Source organism: Desmodus rotundus, chromosome 10 (genome assembly GCF_022682495.2).
Source record: "Desmodus rotundus isolate HL8 chromosome 10, HLdesRot8A.1, whole genome shotgun sequence".
Lineage (NCBI taxonomy): Eukaryota > Metazoa > Chordata > Mammalia > Chiroptera > Phyllostomidae > Desmodus > Desmodus rotundus.
The window spans coordinates 57992423-58007373 of record NC_071396.1 but is presented as its reverse complement, the minus strand read 5'-3'; the positions used below and the strand labels follow the sequence as shown (position 1 = coordinate 58007373).

Below are 14951 nucleotides of genomic sequence, written 5' to 3'. Positions count from 1 at the left end.
GCAGCAGTGGAATGTCTCTTTTTTCCCCTGTTTTCCTCCTCTAAAACCTAGGTGCGTCTTATGGTCTGGTGCGTCTTATGGTCTGGTGCATCTTCTGGTCCAAAAAATACTGTATTTATCACTTTTTTATGGCATTTTTTACCTTCTAATTTTGGCACGTCATTGTTTTCCATTTCTGAGAGCCATATAGGGTTTCCTTTAGGGGTATTTTTTAAAATTGTGGTAAAATATAACAAAATTTATCATTTTAACCATTTTTAAGTGTATAATTCATTACATTAAGTATATCCACAATGTAGTAGAATCATACCATTATCTATTTCCAAAATTTTTCATTACCTCAAACTAAAAATCCATACCCATTAAACAATAACTTCCTATTTTTTTCTCCTTCAGCCCCTGGCAACCACCATTCTACCCTCTGTCTCTATGAATTTGTCTCTTTTAGGGTCTTCGAATAAGTAGAATCATAGTTCTTTTGTGTCTGACTTATTTCACTAAGCATTAAGTTTTCAAGGTTTATGTATGTTATAGCATGTAGCATGTAGAATTTCCTTCTTTTTAAGGCTGAATAATATTCTACTGTATGGATACACCACATTCTGTTTTTCCTTCATCAGCCGATGGACATGTGTTGTTTCTGCCTTTTGTCTATTGTGAACAATGCTGCTGTGAATGTTGGCATACAGGTACCTGTTCAATTCATTTGGGGATGTACCTAATACATTGTTGGATAAAGTGATAAACTTATCTTTAAGAGAAAATGTGGGTTTTAAAAAAAAGGCAAAATTAATTATTTAGAGAAAAATATTGAGTAACAGTGTGGGTGTCATTGTGATATAGTGGAAAAGTTGGAGTTGGCTGGCAGTGACAGCTTATGTAGTAGTGCAATGTCTAACCAGCCTGGATGGAGTTCAGTCTGCTCCAGCTATCATCTCTGTAGCTTTGGGCCATTACTTTACCTCTAAGCCTCAGCTTGTTCATCTGTAAAATGGGGGTGATACTTCATTTTCCCTCATGTTGCTGTGTGGTCTGATGTGGTCATGTGTGAGAAACCTGAAGGTTCTCACTGCTGGTGCCTCTTACTGCATTCTTCTCCACATACTCAGACACCACGATGCTGCTGCAAGAACTGGACGTGCTCTTCCTCTGCAAGCTCCTTCTATTCTGACCTGGAGTCTTGTTTCCCTAAATACGTACTTCCCATTGCTGCCTACTGCTCTGACCCCTAGAACAGAGCCCAAATAGGCAGGGATTTCCCTGAACTTTACAAATGTGTTTTTTAACTTTATTTTTATTGTTTACCCTGTTAGAGTTGTCTCCATTTTTTCCTCTTTGCCCACCTTCACCATGCCCTCACCTCCACTTCTCACCGGCTGTCACACTATTTTCTTTTTTAAAAAAGATGTTATTTATTTATTTATTTTTAGAGAGGGGGGAATGGAGGGAGAAAGAGAGGGAGAGAAACATCAATTTGCAGTTGCCTCTCACACTCCCCCTTCTGCACAGCTAAAGAAACCATCAAAAAAATGAAAAGGGAGCCAACCCACTGTATGGCAGAACATATTTGCCAATGAAACATCTGATAGAGGTTTAATTTCCAAAATATATAAAGAACAACTCAAAACCAGGAAGACTAGCAGCCCAATTAAAAAATGGGCAAAGGACCTGAATGGACACTTCTCCAAAGAGAACACACAGATGACCAATAGACATGAAAAAATGTTCAAAGTCACTAATCATCAGAGAGATGCAAATTAAAACCACAACGGGATAACACCTCATACCTACAAATGTATTTTTATAGTGCTTACACCCTTGTGCCAATTTTGTAGCTTTTTTTTTCTTGTCCCACCTTCTTAATTCCTTGTCTTTTGACTCCTTTCATTTAATTACTTAACACTTTCCATAATATTTACTGAGCATCTGTGATATCGGAAAAGGAGAATGTGAAACAAGAGTTTCAACACAAAGAGTACTAGACAGTATAGCCTGTGGTGGCCTGGTTTCATGTGTTGTTTTAGGTTGAGTTTTTCTTCTTCACTCAAGCCTGGAAGGCATCAAAGTCTCCCTTCCCCACAAAGAGCAGCTACACTACTCAGTATTCACTGCCCAGGCTCACTTAGATAAACGTACTATTTCCCTTCCCCTCTGCCCTCCCATTCGAGAGATTAAACCTATCTGCTGACACCACATCTCTTCTTCCTTTGGAGAAATGGCTTTGAAATGTTCAGAGGTGGAAGTGGGGTCACCTAAAATGTAGAAGCCATCCTTCTCCTCTCTCCCAGTACTCTTAGGCTACTTGGATAGGAAAGAAATAAATTGTTGAAATCGTCAACAGGTGGTAGTAATGTTTAATGAACCCTAATAGACATTTTCTTTCTTCTAGAGGCTTTGTCTCTCACATTTTCAAATTCTTGAGTAGGGGTTGCTTGCTTGTTTTAATGAAGAACTTCATGGAATTGTAGAAAAGATTGTGGACTCTGGCTGGTGTATCTCAGTGGAACCAAAGGGTTGCCGGTTTGATTCCCAGTTAGGGCACATGCCTGGGTTGTGGGCTAGGCCCCATTAGGGGGCATGTGAGAGGCAACTACACATTAATGTTTCTCTCCCTCTCTTTCTTCCTCCCTTTCCCTATCTCTAAAAATGAATAAATAAAATCTTTTTTTTAAAAAGAATATGGGTCTCAGAGTCTTAGCGTGATTTCAGTACCACCATTTACCAGCTGCATGATCTTACATGGCAAGGGTGCCACTTGCCTCTGAGGGCTGTGGTGAGGGTTACACTGTGTGGTGCACATGAAGTGCCCAGTGGGGTGGCTGCACTCAGGAGTCTCAGGAGGCCCTTGCTGATGGTGAGTTTCTGTGCTTTCCTCCCCAACACCTCACCCTATTGTCTTTCTGTGTCATTGATGTTCTGTGAGATCATGGGGGGATTAATGGATTCTGTAATACTAGCGTTCCCCCCCCCCCCCAAGGTCCTATTACATTGTCAGGTAGTCACTCTCCCCATCAGCCTCTAAAAGTGAAACAGGAAGAGGCCAATGGTACAGTTACCTTTGTTAGTAGGGCCCATCCAGCAGATTAGGTGGGAGTTCCCAGAGCTATGGCAGAGCTAATCTGCTGGTACTGCAGGAGGGGCCTGCTCTCTCTGCCCCCTAGCCTGGGTGTTGGCAAGGGGTGATTGTTCTCCATTTCTTCATTAATTCAGCTATTTAGTTTTTTGCATTTGGATGATCATTCACTTGGTCATTTGGGTGATAATAATGATTTAAAGATATTATTTAAAAAAATGAATGAACTTTTTTGCTTTGTCCCAGCCACCATACCTATGTTTTACACATGTCCCCTTATACAATCCTCATAACGTTCCCTGTTACTGAGTCACAACAAGGGGAAGAAGTCACTTTCGCAACTAAAGACCCTCATAAATTGACAGCCCAGGATTTGAACGTAGGTTGTTTGACTCCTAAGCCATTTCTCCAAAGGAAGAAGAGATCTGGTGTAAGCAGATGAGTTTATCCCTGGAATGGGAGGGTAGAGGGGAAGGGCAATAGTGCATTTATCTAAGTGAGCCTGGGCCATGAATACCGAGTGATGTAGTTTCCATTCGGGATGGGGTTGGAGGGAGGCTTCAATGCCTTCCAGGGCTTGAGTGAAAAAGAAAAACCCAATCCAAAACAACACATAAAACCGGGCCACCACAGGCTGCACTGTCTAGTTAGTATTCCTGGTGTTGGAGCTCATGTTTTACATACCCTTCTCTTCCTTTTTGGAACATGAAATTTTTTCAGTTCATAAAACACACAGGGCACTTGCATGGTGTGTTTAATGGAAACAGCAATGCCAGGGATTGTTTGAGCCTCTGGGAAGTTCCTCCTACCTAGTTCAGCACTTGCCCTTGCTGTGGCTGTTCTCTCCCCAGGGAGAACAGAGAAGGCCTCTCAAGGAGGCATCTACAGTTCAGATACCTTTGGGGCAGCAGGGAACAGTAGAGGCTGGGTGGGAATACCATGTATATTTTAACAACAGGTTAATAGAAAGCTTTGACTTGGCCCAGGCTTTCTGGGGACTAATTGGGGAAAGTCTGTCTAAGGCCTTAAGTAAATTCTACTTTGTGATTTCTTAATTTAACTTCTAGGAAATAATCTGAAATGAGCCACAGCTTTATGTACAAAAATGTTCCTTACAGCATTAGTTACAGTAGCACTAAATTGGAAACCACACCAGTGAAGCAAATTAAAGTAATTTGTGCTGCCCTTTCAATAAAATATTTATAAAGAAAATTTAAAAACATAATCACATTAAATATAAGTGAAAAAGGAGGAAAGATACCAAGAATACAGAAATCAAATGTTAATTAGTGGCTAACTTTAGGGGATGGGAATATAGGTCACTTTTAGTTTCCTTTTTTAAAAAAGGTACTTTTCCTAAGGTTTTTTTTTCGTAATATTATTTTTCAAAGTTTCTGTAATGAACATTATTAGTTTAATAGTCTTCCCTCCCCCAGTTACATAAAAACCAAAACACAGCTCTGGTTAGGAAGTTCTCCTTCCTCTTTCAGAGCTGCATAGCTGAGGTGAAAGGATATGGTCAGTTGATACTGCTTGTTCACCCAACTCCTTTTCTGAGAACAGAGGGCTGGTTCCCAGGAGCCAGCTTTATAATTAATATTTCACACAATCTTTGTTGAAAGTCTATTAGTAGTTTAAGATACTTTAAACTCATTTCAAAGTTTAGGGGTCAAGCTATTCTGTGGCTTTTGGAGTTGAGAAAACATGAAAGAAATCTGCCTTCCTTCTATTTGTTTAACTGTTAAAGCATTTAAAATATTTTTTCCCTTCTTTTAGATAATCAAAGCACAGGTGACTCTCCACTGCTGTTCAGTTCTGGAAGCCAGCTCCTAGTGAGGGCTGTTAACTCCACAGTAATTCAGAAGGCACATTTTAAAGAAATAATTAAATAGCTCTTGGGAAGTTGTTATTCTTTTGTCTCATAATAGAAAACCAAGTCTGTGTCTTGTTGCTGAGCACAGTATTTGGCAAACAACAGAAAAATGTCACACTTAGAACATGCCATCTACAAGGTCTGATTTATCTGGTAAGGTGTGTGGGGCCTAACAGACACAGGTGTATCCTGGCTGTGTGACCCTTTTCTGAGCCTCAGTCTCCTTATCTTCATGTGCATAAGAGTGCCTCCCCTTTACATGTCCATTTTCAAAGTTGGCTAAACCGTCTGTGTGTCCCTAGATGGTAGTCTGGGGTTTGGGCATGGGTTTAGATGGTAAAGCCAAGGGAATGGCCATGAACTCTCGCTGTGAGGTTTGGGACTGTCATGTATAGATTAGTGGCTAGAGAGCCCTTTGAGAAACAGGGGAGAGCTCTGGCCCTTCTCCCCAGCAATATGTACGTAACTATTTCAGGAGGTATTTGGATGCTGAGCCTTTAAGAAGCAGTTGTTGCCTGGCTAGACTTGGGTGATGGGATGCCCTTGTTGACTTCCTGGAGGACCTGGAATGTGGGCTCCATATTCACGAGGGTGAATCTGTTCTTTAGCCAGGAGGAAGTCCTGAGAAAGTTGGTCTGTGCCTCTCTGCTTATTTGTATGAGAATCTATATCCAAAGAGAAAAATGAAAAGGATACCAAACTCTTTTATAATAATTGTCTTCTGACATGTATAATCTCAAGTGATTTATAAAGATAAGGTTCTGAGCAGAATGAAATTATTCATTTATGATTCACAGAATGATGGACATAAACAAGGTTTTCCTCAGCTCAGGTCTCAGCATTTATATTTTCTGATTCTACTACATATGTAGAATTTTTATATAAAACAAAAGTGAGTTACTGTGCATATTGATGGGATGTGTGCTATGAAACAAAAACACAGTGGCCCTTTATATAGTTTTTAAATATATAAAGTCATATTTTTGTCTGACTGTAAAACTAATACAGACCTATTTTGGAAAATTTGGATAATAGATAAAACTTAAAGAAGAAAATGATCATGTGGTTTACATGATTGGAATTATACATTTCATGTAATTTTTTCCACTGCTTTTTAAAATTTAACATTATTTTGTAAGCATTTTCCCCATACCATTAATCACTTTCTCCAAACATTAGTTTTTCATGCCTGCAGGAGTCCGTTGTATGAATATACAACTCCCTTAAGCATGTGTGTTGTGGAAAACATATAAGCTTTGACTTAGAGAAAACCTGTGTTCAAAACCAGTGCTGTCATTTCCTGGCTCTGAGTGACCTCTGGAGCCTAGATTTCCTATCTATAAAATGGGGATAGAATAAGTCCCTTGTTGGGTTGCTGAGAGGACTCAGTGAGAATGGGCACTCAGCAGTGATAGCTGCTGTAACTGTTGGTGGTGGCAGTGGCTGTGTTATCTTATGGGCTCTCTCAGTGTGTGCATTAAGAAGCAGCAACACAGTTCTGACCTCATTTTTTAAACAAATTCTTTGTTCTGTTGCTGTGATTTGTTCACTTGCATTTCCCTCTTTGTTCTGTATATTTGTTTAACTTGCTTACATCCTTTTAGTAAGGAAATAGATAAACACTTAACTCTTCCCCTATAGCATTGGGTGTTTAGGTTGTTTCCAATTTCTTGTTATTATAAATAATGCTGCACAGAATATCTTTGTGCATAAAAGTCTGTCCTGGGTTGGATTATTTCCTGGAGCTAGAATCCTCCTCATGGAATTACAGGGCAAAAGTGCATACACACTTTTACCCCTCTGATCCAAAATGCCAAGTTTCTTCTTAGAAGGTTGTACCAGTCTACATTCCCAAGAGTAGCTATGTGAGAAAAGTCCGTGTGCCAGATATCTTTTTTTTCCAGACCCCCTCTTCTTCTCCCATGGTTCAGGGTAGCAGTGATCTAATGCTCACCTGACTGCTGTGCTCTGTGCCATCAGCAGTAAATGGAGCTCTGGGTTGAGGTCTGCTTCAGTCTTACCAGCCCCCCCTTCCCCACCCTGCCCTTTTGGTAAATCTTATTTTTGATGGGAAGGCAGTCCTGTCGCCAGCCAGTCCTGCCTACGTAGACTGCCCCCTCTGCTAAACAATGAGCACATTCAGACCCAACTCGTGTTTTCAGTTATTAAAAAACGGAGCCGTCTGTCTCTCCCTGTGACTTTAATCTTTAAGCCTTTATTCCTTCTACCCCTTCCCCCTTCTTCTAACCCTTTGTTTATGCAGTTCCAATCTCCAGGATATGTGGGTCCAAGAGTTTCTGAATGTATTGTGCTTTCCCCTGGCAGCTACAGATGGTCGTAGCCCCAAGCAATGTTATTTCAGGGTAGGCAGGAGGAGGGAGGACTACAGATGAGAGGAAAGGAGAAAACAAGAGAGAGACCAGTTCTCTTTGCCTCCAGCAGTCATTTGGACTTGCAGAAAGTATTTGTATATAGCTCTGGAGTGAGTGTTACAATTCCATTCTCTCCCCATTTTCAAATTTGGTAGAGACCAGTTCTATCTAGGAGTTGCTTGGTCTCTTAGCATTTTCTTCTAAGCAATAGTTCTTGTAGTTGAATTCTGTACATGCATATTTAAATAAAAGTAAAAATCCCAAGAAAGGATCTTTAGCAACAACCCCAAATCATCTAAAATGTAACCAGAAAGTATAGAACATAAAAATATCTTCAATTTCAGAAAGGGAACTCTTCCGGCAACAGCTGTAGTGTCTTCTTGCTCAGGGTGGGCCAGAAAGTTGGATGTCAAAATCCGACACAGGGCCATGAGCTGACCTGTGGAGAGCTTTGGATGTTGTCTCCCTTAAGGGAACACTGGAGCCTAAGACAATATGGGGGAGGCTGGGCTGTGGGCACTCTTGCATAAGGAATGTTCTTCCCTACAAATGTGGCACTTTTCTTTCTCTGCCAGCTGCTTGTACCTTCTTCTGATGAGCCCCGCCCAAGGTGGGGGTGAGCTAATTTAGAACCTGGGCCTGGAGGTAGAGGTCTGAAGGTGAGGCCCAGAGGAAGGAGACATTTTTTTGAAGTTTTTTTTTTGTGTGTGTGTGCATTTTTACATGGGAACACTCCCTGTTTGTTTTCAAACTCTATTCTGAGTACAAAGTTTCCATAACATTCCAGCACTTCATAAATGCTTTCAGAGAAAATGCGAACCTCCCACCCCTTTCAGATGTTAATGAATCTGGGTATTCTCATACAGATTTATATTTATACTTATATGAATGTATTAGTATCATTTTAAAATTTATTTTTAAATTTCACACTGGGGCTACAGTACACCTGCTCTTTTGCACTTCGCTTTCCCCTACTTGTCTTGGAGATTTTCCATATGCATTCAGATAGCTCAGGTACACTCTATTTTAGTGGCTGTAGGATATTCCACCACCCCTTTATTTCATGCTGTATTTTCTTTAATTAAGTACGAAGACTTTTCTAGTCATGTCATCTAGAGCTCATTTTACCCACTGTTCTGTTTGGCCCCCACTCTCTCTTCAGCAATGGTGAGGCAGACACCCTTTCCACAGGGGATGGAAATCCTTGGTTTGTTTCCTTTGCCAAGAACAAAAAATGTTGGAGAGCTGGGTGGCAAAGCTGTTGCTATTGGCATCTTTCACATGAGCTATGTCAAAAGAACCAGAGTGTCTCTCTCCGCTTATTATGATGCCAATTCTTCTCATACACAGGTTACCGGTGTCAAACTTGATGAAACCAGTAACTTTGCCAGTCTCCAAATCAATCTGAATGGTGTCATTCACCTTGATGAAGGGATCAGGGTAGTGGATGGTGCAAGCATCATGGGTTTCCAGATGAGGGATTCCTTTTTTTGTGCCCACAATGATCTTCCTCACTTTGTACAACTTGCACTTGGCCTCCTCAGGTATAATACTATGAACAGCAAAGTAACCCTTGGTGTTATAGATCAGATGAAAATTCTCACCGGTCTTGTCAATGCTGATCACATCCATAAAACCAGCAGGGTATGTTATATCGGTTTGGACCTTGCCATTAATCTTAATAAACCTCTGCATGCAGATCATCTTTACTTCATCTTCTGTTAGGGCATACTTAAGTCTGTTCCTTAAACTGATGAGAGGGAGACATTCTCTCAGCTTTTGGGGACTAAGTGGCCAAGGAACAAACACATTGGTCAGTGTGTACAGCATGCAATGCTTAGGAGCTGCTGCACACTTCAGATGCTTCTTGGTAACCTGAGCCATGGCTGCACTAGGCACAGAAAGCATATGGGATGCTCCCTTGTGTGCATTTAGCCAGTCTTTTAATAGTGGCTATTAAGGGTGTCTGTCTTTTGTAGGTGAACATACTTTTTTGCACCCTTGTGGAAGTTTTTCTGTGGGTTTCTGTCTTAGAAGTGGAAATTGCTGGGGCACACAGAACGCTGACCACACAAAACAAAGGTTATTCTATTAAAATTTTAGTAGATATTGCCAGGTCTGTCCCAACCACCTTCCAAATTATACTCATTATTTTTGTTTTCTAAAAATAATATGTTAAGTGTGTTACCATCAGGGAAAATGAAGGCTTTGTCTAAAAATGTCAAGATGACTTTTTTTCCTGCAAAGTTTTTTTTTTCTGTAAAATCTTTGTCTTTAGATGACATTTATTCCTGTGTGCCCTGATACACCATCATACACACCTGGGTTTGCAAACTTGAGTTTGAAAAGCTCAGTCTCCAAGATTAGTCACTTTTCATTTATTCATCATCTACTTATTATGTGCCTGCTGTGTGCCAGACCTCCAATTCTGTGATGATAAATGCAAAAAATAGATTCTCTCTCTGAGTGCTACCATGAATCTCTCTTTGTGGCCATGTTTTTATAGCTGTGCCTTGGATAGAACATGGAAGAATTAAGTGTGCAGGCATACATTTGTGCAAAATGAATAGGATACAGGTTTCCTGCCCCACTCCCCTGCCCCCCCCCCCAAAAAAAACCCCCACCATCCATGAAGCTATTGAGGAATAACTTTTGTTTTATGTGGTCAGGGTTCTGTATACCCCATTAGAATGGTGGGAGGATTTAAGTCAGAATCTGACACTTATTTTAGTCCATGTGTGGCCCACCCATTATTTTATTTACCGCTTCCGTCTGAGCCTCTTTCCCCCATTACACACGTGTCTCAGTCAGTTTGGTTAAGCCCACATGCTAACCCTAGCCAAAATGAGTAAAAAATAAACCTTGCTGGAGAGCTTCTTTGAAAAGCGGGAAAGACGCAATGATGAGACAGCAGGAGACTCTAAGTCTGCCAACAAAAAGAAAGCTGCATTCAAGAGAAAATACCAAGAGTGCTACTTAAATTACAGGCTCATTGCACCAGGTGATTCACATTCTCCAAGCCTGCTTTGTATAATGTGTGGTGACCGGCTATCCAATGAACCAATGAAACCTTTAAAACTGCTTCACCACATGGAGACCAAGCACCCCGCATTAAAAGAAAAGCCTTTGGAGTTTTTTAACAGAAGAAAAGGTGAGCCTAAAGAACAGAAGCAGTTTTTGAAGGCCCCCATGTCATCAAATGTGTCTGCACTGAGAGCATCATTCTTAGTGGCTAACCACACTGCTAAAGCTAAGAAGCCCTTTACCATTGGTGAAGAGTTGATCCTTCCTGCTGCTAAGGACATTTGTCATGAACTCTTAGGAGAAGCTGCAGTGAAAACGTGGCATGTGATTCTCTTTTGGCTAGCACCATAACTAGATGAACTGATGAAATAGCAGAGAATATTGAGGCTCAATTGTTAGAGAGGGTTAATGAGTCACCATGGTATGCAGTCCAGATTGATGAGTCTACCAATGTTGACAAGAAGGCAAAAATATTTGTTTCTGTGTGATATATTTTTCAGGAGGATGTGCATGAGGATATGTTATGTGCACTTTTGTTGCCAACCAACACTACAGCTGCAGAACTATTCAAGTCTTTGAATGATTACATATCAGGAAAACTGAATTGATCATTTTGTGTTGGTATATGCACGGATGGAGAGGCTGCCATGACTGAATGGCTTTCTGATTGCACTACTCAGGTCAAAGAGGTTGCTTCTGAATGTGAGACGATGTATCATCCGTATGGACTGTGTCATCCGTAGAGAAATACTGGCTAGCTGAAATATGTCACCTGAGCTTAACAGTCTTTTGCTGGATGCAATTAAAATTATCAACCATATTAAAGTACATGCCCTTAACTCCCATATGTTTGCATAGCTCTGTGAGGAGATGGACACAGGGCACACATGTCTTCTCGTGTACACAGAAGTGAGATGGCTTTCTAAAGGAAGATCACTGACCAGAGTTTTTGAGTTACAAGACCTGCTCCACAGATTTCTTGTAGAAAAAACCTGATTACTTTTGTGACATATTCATCCTGCTCAATGAACTCAATCTATCACTTCAGGGAAGAACCACAGCTGTGTTCAAGTCAGCAGATAAAGTGGTTGCATTCAAAGACGAACAAATTATGGGGGCAACAATGAGAGTGGACTTCTTGGTTTTGTTTTGATCATGGAGAGGAAAATATTCAGTATTTCTCCATTAAATATGGTGTTAGCTATGGATTTTCATAGATGTCCTCTATTGTGTTGAAGAAGTTTCTTTCCATTTTAAGTGTGCTGAGAGCATCTTTATCATGAGTACTGTTAAATTTTTTTTATTTTTTAAATAGATTTATTGATTATGCTATGACAGTTGTCCCATTTCCCCCCCTTACTCCACTCCATCCTGCCCACCCGCGCCCTCCCACATTCCCCCCCTATAGTTCATGTCCATGGGTCATACTTAGAAGTTCTTTGGCTTCTATATTTCCTACACTATTCTTACCCTCCCCTTGTCTATTTTCCACCTATCATTTATGCTATTTATTCTCTGTACCTTTCCCCCCTCTCTTCCCCTCCCAAGCCCCTATTGATAACCCTCCATGTGAGCTCCATTTCTGTGGTTCTGTTCCTGTTCTAGTTGTTGGCTTAGTTTGCTCTTGTTTTTCTTTTAGGTGTGGTTGTTAATAACTATGAGTTTGCTGTCATTTTTACTGTTCATATTTTTTATCTTCTTTTTCTTAGGTAACTCCCTTTAACATTTCATATAATAAGGGCTTGATGATGATGAACTCCTTTAACTTGACCTTATCTGAGAAGCACTTTATCTTCCCTTTCATTCTAAATGATAGCTTTGCTGGATAGAGCAATCTTGGATGTAGGTCCTTGCCTTTCATGACTTGGAATACTTCTTGCCAGTCCCTTCTTGCCTGTAAGATCTCTTTTGAGAAATCACTGGACAGCCTTATGGGAAGTCCTTTGTAGGTAACTGTGTCCTTTTCTCTTGCTGCTTCTAAGATTGTCTCCTTCTGTTTAATCTTAGGTAATGTAATTATGATGTGCCTTGGTGTGTTCCTCCTTGGGTCCAGCTTCTTTGGGACTCTCTGAGCTTCCTGGAAGTCTATTTCCTTTGCCAGATGAGGGAAGTTCTCCTTCATTATTTGTTCAAATAAGTTTTCAATTTTTTGTTCTTCCTCTTCTCCTTCTGGCACCCGTGTAATTTGGATGTTGGAATGTTTCAAGATGTCCTGGAGGTTCCTAAGCCTCTCCTCATTTTTCCGAATTCTTGTTTCTTCATTCTTTTCTGGTTGGATGTTTCTTTCTTCCTTCTGGTCCACACCATTGATTTGAGTCCCAGTTTCCTTCGCATCACTATTGGTTCCCTGTACATTTTCCTTTGTTTCTCTTAGCATAGGCTTCATTTTTTCATCTAGTTTTAGAACAAATTCAGCCAATTCTGTGAGCATATTGATAACCAGTGCTTTGAACTGTGCATCCGATAGGTTGGCTATCTCTTCATCGCTTAGTTGTATTTTTTCGGGAGCTTTGAAGTGTTCTGTCATTTGGGCCACTTTTTTTTCTTGTCTTGGCGTGTCTGTTACTTAAAGGGGCGGAGCCTTAGATGTTCACCTGGGCGGGGTAATGCTGGTCTCTGCGCTGTGACGCTGTATGTGGGGGAGGGGCCGAGAGGGAGCAATGGCGCCCCCTCCACTCTCCACCGGACTTCATCACTCCCTCCGCTACCCACAATCAAACTGGGCCCCTCTGGTGCTGGCTCCCGAGTGAGTGGGCTTGCGCACACCCTAGGCCCCCGTGGGTCTCTCCAACGACCTCTCCTGTGAGGCTGGGAGTCTCTCCTGCTGCCGCCCCAACCCCCACGGGCGTTTTCAATCAGAGGTTTGAGGCTTTATTTCCCCGTGCTGGAGCCCTGGGTTATGAGAGTATGGGGCCGCAGGGTGCTACCCAATGCTCTGCCTGCCCCGTTGTCCGCCACTCTTGAGTCCGGCCCTCTCGGTTTATCTGTGTGCTAATGTAGGGCTGCAGGGTCTGCTAGTGGTCAGACTGCCTGCCTTGTTCGTCCCACACTCCGCCAGTCTCGGTCCCGCCACGGCCACGCGAGTCCTCTCTGCCCCTCCCGCCCATCTCTGCCCCTCTACCGGTGTGGATGAATGTTTATTTTTTATCTACTTGGTGTCTGACTTCCTTGCCGTTCAATTTTCTGTCAGTTCTGGTTGTGGGAGGAGGCGCAGTGTGTCTTCCTACGCCGCCATCTTGGTTCTCTCATCACTACCACTTCTTGTGTGCCAGGAACTGACTAGACGCCTTGCACATGTTAACTCACTCAATCTTCTTGGAGGCACATGAGTCAATTATAGCTATGGCAGGCCTGTAGGAATTAGATTATTGGTTAGAGGTGACATACACAAAAGGGTCTGGAGCCCAGATCTGCTAGACTTCAATGCAGTTGGACTTTTCTCAGGTAACATCTACGTTTTTATATTGTGAAATATAAGATTATCTGAATTTTGGAGTGACTCTTTAAGCTTTAAGTATAAAGTAACAGAGTTCTCAGGATAAATTATTAGTTGATACCACTTACTTTGTTGATTAATAATTGAGCCACGGTTATACTCAGCCTGTTGCATGCCAAGCTTGGTGTTCCATAAGATAGGAAAACCTAGTTTTTAGAATGTGTCAGTAATCCCAGGAATCTGTGGCATGAAACATGGTTGAAAAATGTAAATGAAACCCTAGAGTTATTAATTTGTGGGAATAAATTATTGCATTAGAGATTTGGTTCTATAAGCAGGCTGCAGAGCAGATCTATAAGGTGTGTCCTGTTTTCTCAGTGACTTCCATATTGTAAAATCAGATGATGTATTCCCAAGGAACAAATTCTGTGTAGACTGAAAAACTTTGATAAGGAAAGAATGTGGGAAAAAATTCTGGGCTATGTAGTTGAATAGGAGTGTTAAGAGGACAGACTCCATACAATACCATCCTCCCTGGGTCTGCATCATCACTGCTTTACTCTGTGGTCTTGGGCTGGTGACTTAACCACTTTGTACCTTAGTTTTCTCATCTATAATTAGGGATAATAATAGCATACCTACTTACAGCACTCATATTTTGGATTAATAATATGTGAAGTGCTTAAAACAAAGCCTGGTGTGTAACCAACTCTCAGTGTATATTCACTATTATTACTGTTTTGCTTACTACTATTTGTAGTAGTATAATTGTGATACATTTCTTAATCTTTGGCAGGACTTCTTTGCCTGTTTTAGCTTGTTAAGTCTAATCAAGGGTTGCCATAATCTTGTGTATTCCCTTACTTCTTCTTGTGTGAGGCAGGGCAGGACACTCTCAGGTTTTTTTCTATTTGTGGCAGTGCCTAACAGGGCTATGCTCAGGTGGTCTTGTGAAGTTGCTCTGAAGTATCAGTATCTGTTGTTAAAGAATACTTGGTCTATCTTGGAAAAGTCCAGCCATTGTTAATGTAACAAGAATGGTTTTACATGGCATTGATGTAACCTGGCAGCAAAAGAGAATGGACTGGAATGCGCATGCGTGAACAATGAAGACTTCACTGTACTAGTCAGTGGGGGCAGTAGACACCTTTGGGTGTGAGTGAGCATGTGTAC

The 14951-nt window shown here is 41.3% G+C and overlaps 2 protein-coding genes across 4 annotated transcripts in view; one reads left to right on the top strand and one right to left on the bottom strand.

Moving 5' to 3' along the window:
* Positions 1 to 14951, top strand: part of EEFSEC (eukaryotic elongation factor, selenocysteine-tRNA specific) — a 365489-nt gene that overhangs the window by 47229 nt on the left and 303309 nt on the right. The window lies entirely within an intron of this gene.
* Positions 8477 to 9202, bottom strand: LOC112322645 (small ribosomal subunit protein eS4, X isoform-like). The gene has a single exon (XM_045187764.2). It carries the CDS (start codon positions 9200 to 9202, stop codon positions 8477 to 8479), a length of 726 nt encoding a protein of 241 aa, XP_045043699.2.